The 19,774-nt window shown below is 40.1% G+C and overlaps 1 protein-coding gene and 1 pseudogene across 1 annotated transcript; one reads left to right on the top strand and one right to left on the bottom strand.

Moving 5' to 3' along the window:
- The first annotated feature begins 82 nt into the window (after positions 1-82).
- Positions 83-19,357, top strand: CTXND2 (cortexin domain containing 2). The gene is made up of 2 exons (XM_044239182.1): positions 83-142; positions 18,155-19,357. Exon 2 carries the CDS (start codon positions 18,228-18,230, stop codon positions 18,393-18,395), a length of 168 nt encoding a protein of 55 aa, XP_044095117.1. The 5' UTR covers positions 83-142; positions 18,155-18,227; the 3' UTR covers positions 18,396-19,357.
- Positions 4,250-4,348, bottom strand: LOC122901573 (annotated as a pseudogene).
- Positions 19,358-19,774: the final 417 nt, after the last annotated feature.

Raw genomic sequence — 19,774 nt, forward strand, 5'->3', positions numbered from 1 at the left:
GTGGGGAAGGATCAGAGCTACCAACCACTTGCCTTTTTGTAAGAGTGGGTTGATAAAAAGGGGAGAGGCTGCCAAGAGATGGGCTTGAGTAGGAGGAGACTGGCCTGCCAACAGCCAGCCTTGGATATCACTCTCTCAAAAGGTAAATAACTGTCCGTATTGTCTTTCTGGTGAAGTTTTTCTGGGAATAATTCCAATAATTCTTCTGAGTTTCATAACACTTCTCTACAAGCCTGGGGAGTACTTCGGGAAATTACTGGGGGAAGTAAAGAAATTTTTCTTTCCTCAGAGCTTTTTTGGAAAAGTGAAACTTTAGGTAAGAGGCACAGTGTGGTTTTGAGGCAAACTGGGGGAACCTCTGTTGGTCTCATCGCCTAGAGGATGTCTTTGATTTTAGGGATTATAGGAAGAGAGCTTCATTTTTCTATTTCCTCACAATCGCCTCTCCTTATTTTGTCTTTTAAGATTGTATTTATTTTATTTGATACAGAGATAGAGTGAGAGCACAAGCAGAGGGCAGAGGGAGAAGCAGGCTCCCCATTGAACAGGGAGCCTGATGTGGGGCTCGATCCCGGGACCCCGGGACCATGACCTGAGCTGAAAGCAGACAGTTCACCAACTGAGCCACCCAGGGATCCCAACCTCTCCCTTTAGAGTAAACTTATGTCAATGAGAGAAAAGTTGTATCTTTTTAGGTAGTTTTGTTGTTGTCTTCTTTTGTTTTTTTGTTTGTTTGTTTGTCTTTAAGAAATATAGGGCAACAGATGGGGAAAATGAAGTGATTTGGAAAGGAAGGAAGGATTGGCAGGGGCAAAGGAAAGAAGGAAAAGAATAGAAGAGGGACTGATCTTTCCAGGAAGTGTTAAGTGAAAAGGGACAAACTTCTGCTGCAGATTTATAAAAGCTGTTATTCTGCTTCCTACTTTAGCAGTTTCAGATTTTATATAAACCCATAAATTCATGCCCTTCCTCCTTTTCCCTATTATAGTTCCAAGCAGTACTCCTGCTCATCTCAAACAAAACAGGAACCCTTTTTCTTAAAATATTTATTTATTTATTTATTTGAGAGAGAGAGTACAAGCAGGGGGAGAGGTAAAAGCAGAGGGAGAAGGAGAAGCAGACTTCCTGCTGAGCTGAGAGCTGGAAGCGGGATTGGATTCCAGGACCTGGAGATCACGACCCAAGTGGAAGGCAGACACTTAACCATCTGAGCCACCCAGGAGCCCCAGGAACCTTTTATTTTTTAAGATCTTATTTATGGGGGTGCCTGGGTGGCTCAGTGGGTTAGGGTCCTGGGATCGAGTTCCGCATCGGGCTCTCTGCTCGGTAGGGAGCCTGCTTCCTCCTCTCTCTCTCTGCCTGCCTCTCTGCCTGCCTCTCTGCCTACTTGTAATCTCTCTCTGTGAAATAAATAAATAAAATCTTTAAAAAAAAAAAGATCTTATTTATGTATTTGTCAGAAAGAGAGGGAGCACAAGCAGATTCCCCTGCTTGTGAAGAGGCCGAGGAAGGACCCCAGGGCAGGACTTAATCCCAGGACCTTGGGATCATGAACTGAGCTGAAGCCAGATGCCTAACCAACTGAGCCACCCAGGTGTCCCTAAAACAGGAACCTTAAGAACAATTAAAAAAATTCTAGGCCCGGTCTTCACTTTAGAAAACAGATTTTAGATTTACCATGGTATCTGTCACTTGAATCTGTCAAGAAAAGTGATTTTGCCTAAGAGGTCTTAGAAGAAAGGAAACTGGATATCCAAGGCTACAATAATTTGTGATTTTTTTAAAAAGATTTTATTTATTTATTTGACAGAGAGAAATCACAAGTAGACGGAGAGGCAGGCAGAGAGAGAGAGAGAGGGAAGCAGGCTCCCCGCCAAGCAGAGAGCCCGATGCAGGACTCGATCCCAGGACCCTGAGATCATGACCTGAGCCCAAGGCAGCGGCTTAACCCACTGAGCCACCCAGGCGCCCCTGTGATTTTTTTTATTTTAAAGAAACTTTTTAGCTAATTTTGTGTTCAAAATCTTGCATTCCTTTTCTGAAAAAGAGATCTCCAACTTGGATAAATTTTTGGACCTATAAAACCTAGATCTGATCCCTGCATATGAAAATAAGAGCCAAAAACATACAAGACATACTTGGAACCAAAACAACAGCAGTCTTCCTCTTTTCTTTTTCCTTTTTTTTTTTTTAAGATTTATTTATTTATTTATTTATTTGACAGAGTGTGAAATCACAAATAGAAGTAGGCAGAGAGGCAGGCAAATAGAGAGGGAGAAACAGGCTCCCTGCTGAGCAGAGAGCCCGATGCGGGGCTCGATCCCAGGACCCAGGGATCATGATCTGAGCTGAAGGCAGAGGCTTAACCCACTGAGCCACCCAGTCACCTCTATTTTTTTTCAACAAGAAAGTATTTTACTTTTTGGTGTGGAGAGAGGAAAGATACCAGCCTAACCATAGCAAAATTAGCTTACTGGAATTTGGCAGTAATGAGTGAGAGGTTTAAATAAGTAAACTAGAGACCTTTCATTCAAAGTTCAGGAATTCAGGGGCGCCTGGGTGGCTCAGTGGGTTAAGCCGCTGCCTTTGGCTCGGGTCATGATGTCCTGCATCGGGCTCTCTGCTCAGCAGGGAGCCTGCTTCCCTCTCTCTCTCTCTCTCTCTGCCTGCCTCTCCATCTACTTGTGATTTCTCTCTGTCAAACAAATAAATAAAATCTTTAAAAAAAAAAAAGTTCAGGAATTCAGATTTAATTAGATAAGGAGAAGAAGAATCACAGATGACCTGATGTTTTCCAATTTCCAGATGCTGAAGGTTTCCATCTCTCTATAGCATCTGAGACTGTTGACAATACCCCTCCTTGAAATTCTCTCATCTGTTCAATTTCATGACTCTACACTCTTCAGCTTTTCCTACTTCTAACTATTCCATCTGTGGTTTCTTGATCTCTTTCCAATGGCATAAAAGTAGACATTCCCTTGTTTTGAATTCTCCTTTGGCCACCTCATCTACGTCTACGATTTCAACTACCCTGCACTTAGGTGACTCAGCTCTAAAGATCTTGCTTTTCTTTACTTCTAAACTTCAGTCCCACATTTCTGCCTCCTGAGCATATCATACCAGTACCTTTAAATTCAACCTACTCCAATCTTAATTCATCAGAGTCCCTTAAAATATCTGCTAATTCCTAAAATAAATAATTCTACGAATGACAACATTTCAGCCATCCAAATTCAAACCCCAGAGTTTTATCATTTTCTTCTTCCTCCCACTATATGTCCATTTAACTTATATATCATGTAAAATCCTCTTTCTCATCCATTCCTTCCTTCTTGTAACTGTCATCCTAGTTTATACTTTTGTTGCCTTTTACCAAGACGGCTAAAACTCCTAATTGTTTTTCACTGTATCGTGTATATTTCCTGTATCCAATATTTTTTGTATACTGTTGCTAGTTATCTTCCTAAAGTATGGCTTTGATGATTTACCTTTCTTCAATAAACATGAATTGTGATTGCTTAATATGCCAGGTACTGATCTAGATATTAATTTATTTATGTAGGTAGACTGAACACCTCCAATGTGCCAGCCCTGCACTAAGTGCTGAAGCTATGCCTCCATGGGACACAGACTTAAGGTTTAGAGCTCATATTCCAGTTAGAGTCAGTGGAATGTACAGTAAGATATGGCCGCCACTCTCATTTATCTGCTCAAATTCCTTCAGTGGTTCCCCCATGCCTGGAAGAATAAAATTCGAATTCTTTTTTTTTTTTTTAAGATTTTAGTTATTTATGACAGAGAGATCACAAGTAGGCAGAGAGGCAGGCAGAGAGAGAGAGGGAAGCAGGCTCCCTGCCAAGCAGAGAGCCTGATGTTGGGCTCGATCCCAGGATCCGTAGATCATGACCTGAGCTGAAGGCAGAGGCTTAACCCACTGAGCCACCCAGGCGCCCCATCGAATTCTTTTTTTTTTTTAAGATTTTATTTATTTTAGAGAGAGAGAAAGAGAGAGAGAATGAGAGCATGAGTGGGGTGAGGGGCATAGGGAGAAGAAGACTCCCAGCTGAGCAGGGAGCAGAGCATGAGTGGGGCTCAGTCCTGGGACTCCAGAATCATGACCTGAGCTGAAGGGAGTCACTTAACCAACTGAGCCAACTAGACACCCCTAAAACTCAAATTCTTTATGCTGACTTTCAAGGATCATTATGATTTTTTTTCTTCAGAGTTTTTAGTTAAATTCCAGTTAGTTAAAAATATGGAATGATTCATGAATTTGTGTGTAATCTTTGTGCAAGGGTCATGCTAATCTTCTGTTATTCCAGCTTTAGCACAAGGCTCATTGTGATCTTATCTCAAGCAATAGAAGTATAGTACCTAGATGAATAATCTTAAGTTCACGTGGGTCTTCTATTCTGCATTGGGCGCCGCATTTTATTTTATTTTATTTTAAATATTTTATTTATTTATTTATTTGACAGATGAGATCACAGGTAGGCAGAGAGGCAGGCAGAGAGAAAGGAGAAGCAGGTTCCCCACTGAGCAGAGAGCCCGATGTGGGGCTGCATCCCAGGACCCTGAGATCATAACCTGAGCAGAAGGCAGAAGCTTAACCCACTGAGTCACCCAGGCACCCCTGGGCACCGCATTTTAAAGTGGGATGTAAACACACGAGAGTATTTTCAGTGGAAAAGGGCTAGAGTGATAGAAAGACCATGTCCTCTGAGAAATTATTAAATCATGAAATGATTGAAGAAATGAGTTAACAAGTATTTGAAAGGTGTCTCACATCCTGAAAATCTTGTGTGTGGAAGAGATATGTGTACCCTATATGGTCCTAAATTAAAAGTGGAGCATGCTAAGGAGACCGATTTGGCTCAATGTAAAGAACTATTTTTATTACTGTAGCATTATTTACAATATCCAAGATATGGAAGCAACCCAAGTGTTGGATAAATAAAGAATATCTATATATTTATACAGATGCATTATATAGATATGAAGAATATAAGTATACACAAATATAGATATATAATCAAATATTACTCAACCATGAACAATAATGAAATCTTGCCATTTGCCACAACATAGATAGACTTAGAAGATACTATGTGGAGTGAAGTAAGTCACAGAAAGACAAACACCATATCATTTTTATGTGGGACCTAAAAAACAAAACAAACAAAAAGCAGAAACAGAATAAGAATAAACTGGTAGTTGCCAGAGGAAAGGGAGGTGAGGGAATGGGCAAAATGGGTGAAGGGGAATGGGAGGTCCAGACTTCCAGTTATGAATGAATAAGTCATGGGGATGAAAGGCACAGCACGGGGAATATGGTCAATTGTATTATAATAGTGTTGGATGGTGACAGATGGCAGATACACTCGTGGTGGGCATAGCATACACAGAGAATTGTTGAATCACACTACATTGTCTACCTAAAACTAATAACGTTGTGTGTCAGCTATATTTCAATTTAAGAAAAGGAAAAGAAAAGAAAAAATAAGTACTTTTAAAGAATGGGCCACCTTGGAAGATAGGCACTTCTGACCCCTAAAGGCCCAGGAGGAACTTACTCAATAATCAAAGCACAGACTTTGCAGAAATGATTAGAAGGCTAATGCCACAACATGACTTTTAAAGGTTCCTTCCACTATGAGATTCTATGATTTTATACCTTTCATTTTCATGCATTTTGAGCTTTACCATACTGTATTAAGCAGTACTTCCCCCGAAGTTACCATGCTTTTTTGACTCCATCACTCTTCCTTGATTGAAGTGTTCTTTCCTTATCCCAGATTGAGCTCAGGCATCACTTTTAGAAAGAGTCCTATGACTAATATTATCCCATCTGAGTTTGTTCATCAGACAAAGGTCAAATTGTACATTCTCTACACCCATGAGAAGCAGTGTTCCTTCTGACACTGGTCTCCACATCAACAAACATTTCCTACTGAGTGCAAGCACTATGCTAATCTAAGCTGTGAGAAGTTTAAAAAATCAAAACGTGTAGATTTTTGCCCTCTGAAAACGGCAGAGAACAAGAATTCCTGTCTCCTCGGAGGTCCTTCTAGCTGGACTAAGAGTCAAAATGCTATTTGTTATGCATAACAAATAGCATGGAGGACAAGGGGCATTAGAGAGGAGTAGGGAATTTGGGTAAATTGGAAGGGGAGGTGAACCATGAGAGACTATGGACTCTGAAAAACAGTCTGAGGGGTTTGAAGTGGCGGGGGAGTGGGAGGTTGGGGTACCAGGTGGTGGGTATTATAGAGGGCACGGCTTGCATGGAGCACTGGGTGTGGTGAAAAAATAATGAATACTGTTTTTCTGAAAATAAATAAATTGGAAAAAAAAAGAATAAGCATTTATTAAACAAACAAAAAAAAGAGTCAAAATGACATGAGACAGTATATAACAGGAGAAAATCAAATTTAGTAAGTGTATATAGGGAACTCCCCATAGACATGGATTTCCAAAGGCAGGCAAGATGAGATATCTAGGTCATTCTGAACTACAGAGAAGGGGGTAGGGATCTGGGATTTCAGAGGAAAAGAATGCACTTCAAAGGGTGATAAGAAGAGCAGAGGACTCTTATTTTGGGAAAGACCCTCAATTTAGATTTTTCTTTGTGGTTGAGAGAGACAAAAGTTTCTCTTGAGCCCACAGAGTTTCAAGTGCCTTCAGCTCTGAATGATCCACTTGCCAAAGTGACACAGTAGGAGGAGGGAGCTGTCCTGAATCCCTTCAAAGCTTGTATTTATGGAAGAATATCAGGTTAGTTGTTGTCTCCTGTATCCTCCACATTCCTACCAGTCTGATATTTCTAACACAAATATCTAATGGTGTAATTTCCTTATTTAAAAACTTTCCAGGGACTCCCCACTGATTGCGAAGTTGAGTCCAGAGTTTTTAATGTGCCACGTAAGGGCCTAGGCTATGGTTCCTGCCTGTTCTTCAATAGAATACAATCCCAGTTCTAAACTGAATACTCACTGTTTCTCAAACATACTATGCTGTCCTCCCTGAAGCCCTCATGTTTGTACTTGAAATATCTTCTCCAGCTTCTCCTCTTTCCCACCTTTATCTGCTTGGTTAACTCCACTCTTTCTCAGGCCTCAGTGTAGTCCAAGTGTTTGCCTCTTCAGTAAAACCTTCCTTGAGTCTTCCCTTTGGGTTCCTTCCCCACTTCTACCAGCAGATTGCTATAGGACTATTTGTTTTCATTCAAAAAGTACATATTTTTGTTTATTCTTTTCTGCAACTTAATATAAAATCAAGACAGTTTACATGGTATAAAATCATACCTAGAAACCTATCTTAAAGAGAATATAAGAAAGAAAATTGAAGAAAGATACAAGTCTCTTAAAATGTACTAATTAAGAGAAGTTGAAAAATCAATGAAATATTCAGGCTATAAGGGGTCTAGTGTGATATGTAGATGCCAGCATGAAATAATATGGTCTTTTTAAGAAAGTGTAGTAATGAATAAAGGGAAGAGATGTGCTGGCATATTTAATGAGATATTAAAGTGATATATCCAGGGAACCTGGGTGGCTCAGTTGGTTAAGCATCTGGTTTGGGTTCAGGTCATGATCTCAGGGTTCTGGGATCGAATCCTACCTCAGGATCCTTGTTCAGTGGGGAGCCTGCTTCTCCTTCTGCCCGTCTCCCCCCCCCCTACTTGTGCCCAATCTCTCTCTCCAACAAATAAATAAAATCTTAAAAAAAAAAGAAATATATCCAGAAAGTGGCTTCTGATGTGTACACAAATGGATAAATCCAGAAGCAGGATATTAAAATTGCAATGAAATTCCTTTTCTCATTACAACTCAATTGTCAGCAAATATGTATTAAACACCTAGTATGGCCCAGGCTGTTTCCCATTCCAGTTACAAAAATTCAAGAGAAGACCTTCAGCCTAACTTTTTCCTACCCCAGACCATTGAACTGTGGCAGCCAGCATGGTGGGGATAAAGTCAGAATATGGCAGCTTCCGCAGTAGCCGTATGGGTGGACAGGAAGGGAAGTATGGGGCAGAGGATTTCAGAGCAATTCACTACATTCTGTTTTGACACTTAGCACTTTATACCTACTTCATAGTTATGTGGACATGTCATCTCCCATACCAGACTATAAGCTTCCTAAAGACAGAAGAAACCAGACCTTATGTATTGTGTTATGACTATAGGACCTAGTTTTTGTATTGTACTATTTAAATGGTAAATGGTGCATTCGAATTAAATTAAAGTTGGTAGAGTTCAAATAGTGTTAGAGGGAGAGCTATTTGTAATCTCCATTTCCCAAACCACACGGGAATGTAGGTAAAATAAAATGACAACAGCAACTATGAAGGAGTATTTACTGATCACCCTGGGACTCAGGTTTCTGAGAGCCCAGGGGAGGTGGGTCAAACACCGCCTCACAGACACATAATAGTATTAGCAGGATATTTCCTCAACTCAGACCCCAGCCAGACCCAGGAACCCAGACTACATTTTCACTTGGGGCAAATTTTTCATCAAGAAAATTTCTAGTTAGGGGGCGCCTGGGTGGCTCAGTGAGTTAAAGCCTCTGCCTTCAGCTAGGGACATGATCCCAGGGTTCTGGGATTGAGCCCCGCATCAGGCTCTCTGCTCAGCAGGGGGCCTGCTTACTCCTCTCTCTGCCTGCCTCTCTGCCTACTTGTGATCTCTGTCTGTCAAATAAATAAATAAAATCTTAAAAAAAAAAAATTCTAGTTAGAGGGACGCCTGGGTGGTTCAGCCAGTTAAGCATCTGCCTTCAGCTCAGGTCATGATCCCAAGGTCCTAGGTCCAAGTCCCACATTGGGCTCCTTGCTCAGCAGGGAACTTGCTTCTCCCTCGCCTCCCCACCCCCGCCTGCTCGCGCTCGCGCTCTCTCTCTCTCTCTCTCTCTCCCTCTGTGACAAATAAATAAATAAAATCTTTTTTAAAAAAAGAAAGAAAAAGGGGCACCTGGGTGGCTCAGTGGGTTAAGCCTCTGCCTTCAGCTCAGGTCGTATCTCAGGGTCCTGGGATCCAGCCCCACATCGGGCTCTCTGCTCGGCGGGGAGCCTGCTTCCTCCTGTCTCTCTGCCTCCTCTCTGCCTGCTTGTGATCTGTCTGTCAAATAAATGAACAAAATCTTAAAAAAGAAAGAAAGAAAATCTCCAGTTAGAAATAAACCAAATGGCTGCAAGACCCATTTCCTACTATTATAAAGACTTGCTTTGAGAGTTAAATTCTGGGACACACAAAACCTAAGCTCAACTTGGAATTCTCTCTTCAGGTTATACCATACATTGGATAGCTATTCCATTCCTAGCACCAAATGAACTGAAATTTGGAGTACTTGTCAATGCTTTGAACTACAGATTCCAGGCCTTTTTACCCTCCCTTCTCTGTTGATGTGAGACACTTTGAATTCTGCACAACTGTGACACGTGAGAATATGCTCTGGAACTCCACCTAAATGAAAAATTAAAACAACATTGACTTCCAGGCACTCCATAGCAAGAGAAAAATTGCAAATCCAAGAAGGATAATAATAGCAAACATTTAACACAGCAGTTGTTGTGTACAAGGCTCTGTTCTATGTGTTCTACATGCATTTAATTCTTTTACCTCAACATCTATGTAACAGGATTTTTCTATTATCTTAATTTTACAGATGGGGAAAGCAAGTCTCCAAAAAGTAAAGTAACTTGCTTAGGATCACCTAGTTCTTTTTTTTTTTTTTTAAGATTTTTTTTATTTATTTGAGAGAGAGAGACCAAGTGAGAGAGAGCATGAAAGGGGAGGTCAGAGAGAGAAGCAGATTCCCCATGGAGTTGGGAGCCGGATGCAGGACTCCATCCCAGGACTCTGGGATTATGACCTGAGCCGAAGACAGTCACTTAACTAACTGAGCCACTCAGGTGTCCCAGGATCACCAAGTTTTATTAGAGTCAGAAAGATTGGCTCTAGAATCCATGTTCTCCACCACCGTGCTATATTTAGTGATTGCCATTGCATTATTCTCTTTGGGGGTTAACTTATCTGGAAGGAATGTCCTTTGCCCTTTGTTTATCCTTGGGTTTGTCCACAAAAAAAAAAAACAAGAATTGTGTGGATGAGCAAGAGTTTCCAATGAGCTCTCCCTAAGCTGTTTCTTCTTGGGCTCTTTATTGGACACCCCTCCCGTGCCCCCCATCCCCACTATACACACAGAAACACACAGTGATCTCTGGAGTCAATGAGCCTTGTATCCGAGTAACTTTTTTTTTTTTCAAGATTTTATTTTCAATTAATCTCTGCACCCAACGTGGGGCTCAAACTCACAACCCCAAGATGAAGTCTCATGCTCCACTGACTGAGCCAGCCAGGCGTCCCCCCAATGAACTTTTTGATCTCTGATAAAATATTTGCAGTGCAGGAACTTTTCCCTGCCTCCCTTAAACCTAATTCTGTTTTTAAAAAATGTTGTAATATTTGGTAATTCGAAAGAAGTTATACAGCATGTTTAAGTTATGAAACACAGGAAGAAATAAGCCGCTATGATTCCATGACACAATTTAGGAAGTACACACTTGCCATTATTTTTTTAAAGATTTATTTATTTTGGCAAGGGAGCACACATGCACAATTGCAAGTGGAGGAGGAGGAGAGGGAGAGAATTTGAAGCAGACTGCTGAGGGTGGAGCCCAATGTGGGGCTCAATACCACAACCCCAAGTTCATGACTGGAGTCAAACCAAAAATCAGATGCTTAACCCACCTAGCCACCCAGGTGCCCCTATCAGGATACCATTATTATTTTTTTTCTCTGTCTATATATTTTTAATTAGATCAAAAATGCATTTATTATTGCATGTATTATTTTCACAAAGTGTTCTATTAGAAAACATGCACAAAAATTTTTAAATTAGATTTTACAAAGAGAAATAAAAGTTTTTGTATTTTTAAAAAATCTTAATGGATCACTGTTCTCCTACAGGCTGCCTTGGAAACCCCAAATAAGAACTATCATTTACTTTTAGAAATATCTGATTTTTTTTTAATTTCTTTTCAGCATAACAGAATTCATTGTTATGCACCACACCCAGTGCTCCATGCAACATGTGCCCTCCATAATACCTACCACCTGGATCCCCCAACCTCCCACCCCGACCCCTTCAAAACCCTCAGATATTATTATTTTTAAGATTTTACTTATGTGACAGAGAGAGAGAGCACCAGCAGGGGGAGCAGTAGTCAGAGGGAGAAGCAAACTCCCTGTTGAACAAGGAGCCTGATGCAGAGCTGATAGAAGAAAAAAATTAAAAAGAAGCAGCCTGGTCCTGGGACCCTGGGATCACGACATGAGCCAAAGGCAGATGCTTAACCGGCTGAGCCATTCACCCACCCTACCATCAACATTAGCATATACCTCTGTGCTCATTCCTTTAGATCATCCTCCTGCCTCTCTCCCAGAAGTAACCATTACCATTGAATTTTTTGCATCACACCTTTGTTTCTCAAAAAATAGATTTGTCACATATGTATGTACCTCTAAATAACTTACATTGTTTTGAGATTTATAAAAATAATAATGTATACAATTTTCTGTAATTTGCTTTTTTCACTTAATGACATATTTCCAAAGTTCACCCATGTTCTCAGATGCAAACTCTAGTTTGTTCATTCTTTTTTTTTTTTTTTTTTTTTTGCTGCTTATAATATTCAGCTGTGGACTATGTCACAATTTATATATAATTCTCCAGAGAGTAGTCATTTGAGTTGTCTGTTTTTTGCTTGCACATATGATGGTACAATAGCATTGTTTCTTTTTAAAGATGTATTTATTTATTTGAGAAAGAGAGGGAGAGAGAATGTGCACGAGAGCACGTGCTGGCAGGGAAAAGGGCAGAGCGAGATGGAGAGAAGCAGACTCAGCTAGGTGTAGAGCCCAATGTGGGGCTCCATCTCATGGCCCTAAGATCATGATCTGAGCCAAAATCTAGAGTCTGATGCTAAACTGGCTGAGCCACTACCCAGGCGCCCTCACAATAGCATTGTTTTACATTTCTCCTGGTATATGTGCAGAAGTGGAATTCCTGGGTGACGGAGAATATGTAAATTAAACTTTACCAAGTAATGCTAAAGGGCTTTCCACAGGGGATTTTACCAATTTATACTCCTGTATTGCTGGTAGGCTACATGTAAGAGTTTCAAGGGCACTTGGGTGACTCAGTTGGTTAAGCATCTGCCTTTGCCCCAGGTCATGATCTCAGTGTCCTGGGATCTGGCCTGAGTGCGGCTCCCTACTTCGTGGGGAGTCTGCTTCCCCTACTCCCTCTGTGGCCCCCACTACACATGCTCTCTCCCTCTCTCAAATAAATAAAGAAAATCTTTTTAAAAATTTTAAAAGAATTTCAGATGACTCACATTCTTTTTTTTTTTTTAAGATGTTATTTATTTATTTATTTATTTATTTATTTGAGAAAGAGAGAGAGTAAGCTGGGGGGGGGAGGGAAAGGAAGAGGGAGAACCCTTAGGCAGAATTCCCGCTGAGCTTGGAGTTGGAGATGGGGCTCAGTTCCCTGGATCCCAAGATCACGACCAGAGCCAAAATCAAGAGTCACCCAACCAACTGGCTAAGCCACCAAGGCACCCCAATACTCAAATTCTTGCCAACATTTTTTGTTATCAGACTTCATAATTTTTAGCAATCTAGTGGATAAAAAATTGATATCTGTATTTTTATGATACTAGTGAAATTGAACACCTTTTCATGTATTTATGTACCACTTACAATTCTTTTTTTGTGGAATGCCAGTTCATGTATTTTGCTAATTTTCCTGTTGAGTTATTCATGTTTTTAAAATTAAGTTGAATGAGTTTTCTTCTAATTTTGGATACTAATCCTTTCTTAGAAACATGTCTGGCAAATATCTTCTCCAAGTTAGTGATTTGTATTTTTTCTTACTTTACAGTGTCTGTGGTGATCAGTGTGGTGGTGATCAGAAGTTCTTAACTATAAAATTGGTCAACTTTTTTAATATATGTTGTATTATTTGTGTCTTGTTTAAGAGATCTTTTCCTACATTTTCTTCTAAAGGTTTTTAAGTTTGCTTTTGACATATAACTATAAACTCGTTTTTTTTTTTTTTAAGGATAGCTATTTCCCAGTATCACTTACAAAATAGTCTGTTCTTTTCCTGTAATCAACAGTGCCCTTTCTGTTATGATTCAAATTTCCCCAAATGTGTGATTGTTTCCAGGCTCTTTCTAGTCTGCCAAACGGCTTATTATGTATGTCTACACATAAACTCCACCGTCAAAAATACTATGGATCTATAATAAACTTTAATAACTGATATGGGAAATGTCCCCACCCTATACTTTTTTTTTTCAGAATGTCTTCTTTATTTTTTGGCCTGTGAGTTCCCATACACACTTCAGAAAATTAGTTTGTCAGTTTTCTCAAAAAAACCCTGATGGGATTTTGGTGAAATTGCATTATATCTGAAGATCAACTTGGGGAGAATTAACAATTTTACCATATTGAATCCATAAACATGGTATATCCCTTCATTGATCTAGGTGATCTCTTAATGCCTTTTAGTAAAGTTTGATAATTTCTTCCACACATGTCCTGTTAAAATTTTCTTAGATTTATTTTTAAGCACTTTGTGTATTTTATGTCATTGTAAATAATGGCTTTTCTGAAACTACATTTTCATATTGTTTGTTGTTGGCATTTATAAGTGCAATTGACTTGTGTGTCTTATCCAGATTCTTGTGCTTATTTTTCATATTTTCCTTCGAGTATCTATAGACAATGATAACTGTGTATAATGGGTTATTTTTTCCTTTTAATTATGCTTTTTTAATTTTTAAAAAACTTTTTTAAAGATTTTATTTATTTATTTGACAGAGAGAGAGGACAAACAGAGGGAGTGGCAGGCATAGGGAGAGAAAGAAGCAGGCTCCCCACTGAGCAGGGAGTCTGATGCAGGGCTTGATCCCAGGAGCCTGGGAATGTGACCTGAGCAGAAGGCAGATGCTTAAAGAAGTGAGCCACCCAGGCGCCCCCTAAATCTTTATGCTTTAAAAAAAAACAAAAAAACAAAAAACAAAAAAACTTATTTTACTCTGCTGGCTAGAATGATGTTGAATAAAAGTGAAGAATGTTTTTGTCTTATTACTGATTTTTTTTTTGTCTTATTCTTGATTTTAAAAGAAATCTTTCAGGGCACCTGGGTGGCTCAGTCCATTAAGCATCTGACTTCAGCTCAGGTCATGATCTCAAGGTCCTGGGATCAGCCCTGAGTTAGGCTCACTGCTCAGTAGGGATTCAGTCTTCTTTTCCCTTTGCCCCTCCCCTGACTTGTGCTCTTGCTCGCTCTCTCTCTCTCTCTCTCTTTGTCTCTTATAAATAAATAAATGATCTTGGGCACCCAGATCAATTGGTTATGTGTCTGCCTTCGGCTCAGATCATGATCCCAGGATCTTGGGATTGGGTCCCTCATTGGGCTCCCTGCTCACCTGGAAGTCTGCTTCTCCCTCTTCCTCTGCTGTGCTTGTTCATGTTCTCTCTATCTTAACTTGTGTCAAATAAATCAAATTTCTTTTAAAAAGTAAAAAAATACTCTTTAAAATAAATAAATGAATGAATGAATGAGTGAATAAATAAATAAATGAAATCTTTCAACATTTGGCCGTTAAGTAGAATGATTGCTATACATTTTTGGTTAATACCCTTTATCTGGTTAAAGGTGTTCCATTTTATCCTTCTTTTGCTAATATTAATATGGGTATTTTACATTAGTATTGAATTTTGACTTTTATCCAATGCTTTTTTACAACCACTGAGATATTTATATGGTTCCTTTATCACATATATATGATATATATGATGTCATTTATAGATTTTCTAACATTAATTACACTTGCGCACCTGTGATAACTCAAACTCAACTTGCTATTTGTATCCAGCAAGGTTTATATCAGAGAACAGAAACCATTCTAGGTTTTTCAAGTAGAAATAGATTTAATACACAGAATTAGGATTCCTTTAGTATTACATGACCAAAGGCCCAAAAAAACTCAATTCAAATGGGATTAAGCAATACATGCAAAAATACAGATTTGGGATGCCTGAGTGATTCAGCCAGTTAAGCAGCTGCTTTCAGCTCACATCATGATCATAAGGTCCTGGTATCTGAGTTTCACTTCAGGCTTCTTGCTCAACGGGGAGCCCACTTTTCCCTCTTCCTGACATTCCCCCTGCTTGTGCTCACTCTATCTCTCTCTCTTTGATTAAAAAATTAAAAAAAAAATACAAGGATCAACTTTAAAAAAGTATAGATTTGCTAAGTGTTGGGTGCAGAGTTCTATAGATGTTCAATAAATCAAGTTTGTTATTTGTATTATTCAAATATTCCTTATCTTCACCGATTTTTGCCTGGTTAACCTAGTAATAATTGAGAAAGATGTGTTGATTATTGGGGTGCCTGGGTGGCTCAATAGGTTAAAGCCTCTGCCTTCTGCTCAGGTCATAATCCCAGGGTCCTGGGATCAAGCCCTTCATTGGGCTCTCTGCCCAGCAGGGAGCCTGCTTCCCCCCTGCTCCCGCCTGCCTGTCTGCCTACTTGTGATCTCTGTCTATCAAATAAATAAATAAAATCTTTTTAAAAATGTCATTATAGTGAATAACTAACACATCTTTTTTTTTAAAGATTTTATTTATTTATTTGACAGAGATCACAAGTAGGCAGAGAAGCAGGAAGAGAGAGAGGAGGAAGCAGGCTCTCTACCTCTATGAATGCTTTCTTTTTTTTATGATTATTTATTTATTTGAGAGAGAATGTGTGCAGGCAGGCACGGGGCAGGGGGGTGGGGAGAGGCAGAGGGAGAGGGAGAGAGAGAACTTCAAGCAGATTCCCTGCTGAGCACAGAGCCTGACTCCAGATTGTCACTTGACTCCCAGGACCCAAAGATCATGACCTGAGCTGAAACCAAGAGTCAGACACTTAACTGACTGAGCAACACCTCACCCTCAGAATGTTTTCTATCTTAAGGTCTATTTTGTCTTATATTAATACAAGGTCTCAGTTTTCTTTGGGTTATTATTTACCTAGTATACTTTTTTGTATACCTTTTACCTTCAATATTTCCATGCCTTTAAATTTTAGATGAGTCTCATATGCAGCATATAGCTGGATTGGGGTCACAATCCAAAAATAGATATTTATCATTTTTTTCTCTACCCAAATCAAAAAATGCTCTTATTTGAAGAAAATCTTCCTTTATGTGAGTCAGTAAGAGACAGAACCTTATTCCCACTATAGACGCTCCCCTGGTGGTTAAGGTGCTGGTACATAACTCAGCCTTGACCAGTCAGATGCACCAGCCAAGGGACTGGAATATTGAGTGATGCAAAGGTGACTCAGTTTATAGTTCAAGCAGGGCAGAAGCAGTGACTTCCAATGACACTAGCAGTGGTGCTCAGCAAAATCGTCCAGTACCAGCAGTGCCCTTAACCAGATTTTTTCTGTGCTGACCTTGGCTGTGGTTTCCAATGCCTCCTCTCTCTTGATTTCTGCTGATAAGACCAGTTCTCCTTCATTCTGGATGGGACCTGGTCTCTTTGCAATAAATACTTTTATGCTTAGGTGAGGGAGATTGTCTCTGTTGCTTGCAAACAAGAATCTTGACTAATACAATAGTATTCTTTCTTCCTTTGGAATCGGGAGGAGGAGATACTGTGAAGAGGGCATATGAGAGGTAGGGATTTGTTGGAGCCATTCTTGCTACTTCTTGCTAGGGAAGTCAGCCTGTATAGAAAACCAGCACAGAAAAAGGTGAAAGTGGTAGACATATAAAATCAGAACCCTGATAACAACTTGAATCTCTGGATCTAATGATAGCTAAAGTTAGCCTTACTCTGGACTTCTGCCTCATAAGTTAATAAATTCTACATATTGTTTACTATCACTTACGTGGACTTTTCTGTCCCTTACAACCAGATGCATCCTACCTGATTCCTTTTCATTCTGCCTTTGAAATGGAATCCTTGGGACATCTGGGTGACTTCACTGGTTAAGTGGCTCCCTTCTGCTCAGGTCATGATCCTAGGTTCTGGGGGGATCAAGTCCGGCATTGGGAGTCTGGTTCTCTACCTGCCGCTCCCCCTGCTTGTGCTCTCTCTATCTCTCTGACAAATAAATAAGTACAACCTTTTTTAAAAAAAAAAAATGGAATCCGGGGCACCTGGGTGGCTCAGTGGGTTAAGCCGCTGCCTTCTGCTCAGGTCATGATCTCAGAGTCCTGGGATGGAGCCCCAAATCGGGCTCTCTGCTCAGCAGGGAGCCTGCTTTCTCCTTTCTCTCTGCCTGCCTCTGTGATCTCCGTCTGTCAAATAAATAAATAAAATCTTTTAAAAAAGTTAAAAAATGGAATCCTTTGCTAGATTCTGCAATAGGCTCTTAACTGCTCTTTGACTTCTCTTCTTTCTTTCCTAGTTGAACTTCTTATAAATGACTTAAAATTTTAGTGTCTTCGTTTTCTCACTGTCCTTTCCTGCTCTATCCACTGAGAGAGAGAGAGAGAGAGAGAGAGAGCGCATAAGCAGAGGGAGCGGCAGACGGGCAGGCCGAGGGAGAGGGAGAAGGAGGGTCCCTCTACTTGTGCTCTCTCTCTCTCTCACTATCTCTCTCTCTGTCAAATAAATAAATAAAATACTTTAAAAAAGTAATAAAAAAAGAAAAAAGGAAAATAATTTTACGTTTATATAGTCTTTATGTTAAGACTCCAGAACAAGTTAATTATAATAAGTACTCAGAATTTGAAAAAATCATAGAGAGGGATTTGGACTTAACACAGAACTGGGATATTTAAGACAGTTTTACCTGGATCTTACAGGGCCAGGAAGTCCCAGCTGATGTCTGAGTTATACATGTTTGCTCATGTTCTGCTTTGGAGTAATTTTCCAACAATTTTGTGCTTTATGTGTGTATATATTTTGAAAATCCCTCATACTAACTTCATTAGTTTCATAAGCGCTTCTTAAATAAATCTTGCTATTTTGTTTTTGTTTTTCTAATCCCTCTTTGGTTTTGACATAGTGTTATTAAGAAAACACATACATACACATGCAAACCAATAAACTTTGTTTTGACCCCTTTTGTCCAGGAATATGACAAACCTGAAGCTATACCTGAGGAGGTAGCTACAGCTGAACCAGGGTAAAGAGGCGTGTGTTCCCATGGATGATTCAACCCTGTCTAGCAGTGTTGATGTAGACAAAGGCTTTGCCATTGCCTTTGTTGTCCTTCTATTTCTGTTCCTAATTGTGATGATTTTTCGGTGTGCCAAGTTGGTGAAGAATCCCTATGAGGCCAGCTCCCCAACCACGGAACCATCTCTGAGCTGAACTATGAAAAAGCCTGATAGACTCTCCATCCCAGGAGATTTGAAATCTACTGTACAGATATTTAGGACCCAGACTTTATATTATTTCACCTCTCTATGTGTCAGCCTTCTCATTCTTGCATTCCACAATAGGCACATGAGGGTGAGTTGAAAATCACAAAAAGGATGAAACACGAGCCAATTTATATTGTTCCTTTTCAGGGAAATGGTTACAAAATAGGATCGAGACAGGCTGAACTCATTGATTAAAATAAGGCCATGGGTTTCAACTCTCCAGTATCAAGTGTCCTAAGATACAATAGTTGGACATAACTGTATGATGTAATGTAATACAATGATACTTGGTGAGTCCTACCGAAAGCCAGAACTCCTAAAGGCAGTATTAGGAGATGATCCCTTTAGCTTAGCAAATATAAAGCCAGCAGGAATCAATTGTCCTATGATAAGAGTCTAAAACGACCTTTAAAAAAATTTTTTTAATTTATGCATTTCTTTGAGAGAGAAAGAGAGAGAGAGAGAGATGAGTGGGGCAGGAGCAGAGGGGAAGGAGAAAGAATCCCGAGCAAACTCGTGCTGAGCACGCAGCCCTACTCTGGTCTCAGGCTCCATAAGGGGCTCAATTCCACGACGCTGAGATCATGATCCCAGCCGAAACCAAGAGTCAGAGGCCTACCGACTGATCCACCCAGGTGCCCTTAATAGGAGGAGCTTTTTAGTGTGTATGGTTTTGTAAAATCTGCTGCCTTTCTCAAGTGGGTAGAGCTCTGTGACAGAGGGGGAGGTAAAAGAGATTTACCTTTAGTGAATCCCTCATTCTTTTTCACCCCACAACCCTTCATCTATAAAATAACATCTAGGAGATTGAAAAGGGGCCCTCCAAAAGATACAACCATGTCCTTACCCTTGAAACCTATGAAAGTGACCTTATTTGGTAAAAGGATCTTTTTTTTTAAATTTTATTTATTTGACAGAGAAAGAGACCACAAATAGGCAGAGAGGCAGGCAGAGAGAGAGGGGGAAGCAAGCTCCCTGCTGAGCAGAGAGCCCAATGAGGGGCTCAATCCCAGGACCCTGAGATCATGACCTGAGCTGAGGGGAGAGGCTTAACCCACTGAGCCACTCAGGTGCCACTGATAAAAGGATCTTTACAGATATAATTAAGGATCTCAAGATAAACATCCTGGATTATCTGGGTGAGCCTTAAGACCAAAGACAAATGCCTTTTATAAAAGACAGCAGAGAAGATACGGAAAGACAGAGGAAAACGCCATGTGAAGATGGAGGCAGCGACTGGAATCACACAACTACAAACTAAAGAACCGTTGGCTGGATCCACCAGATGCTGGAAGAAACAAGGGACTATTTGCCTCGGAGGCTTTG

The sequence above is a fragment of the Neovison vison genome, chromosome 2 (assembly GCF_020171115.1).
Source record: "Neovison vison isolate M4711 chromosome 2, ASM_NN_V1, whole genome shotgun sequence".
Classification (NCBI taxonomy): domain Eukaryota; kingdom Metazoa; phylum Chordata; class Mammalia; order Carnivora; family Mustelidae; genus Neogale; species Neogale vison.

What these genes read in the sequence shown, in the direction of transcription:
- CTXND2 (XM_044239182.1), top strand. Translation starts at nt 18,228, where the DNA reads ATGGATGATTCAACCCTGTCTAGCAGTGTTGATGTAGACAAAGGCTTT.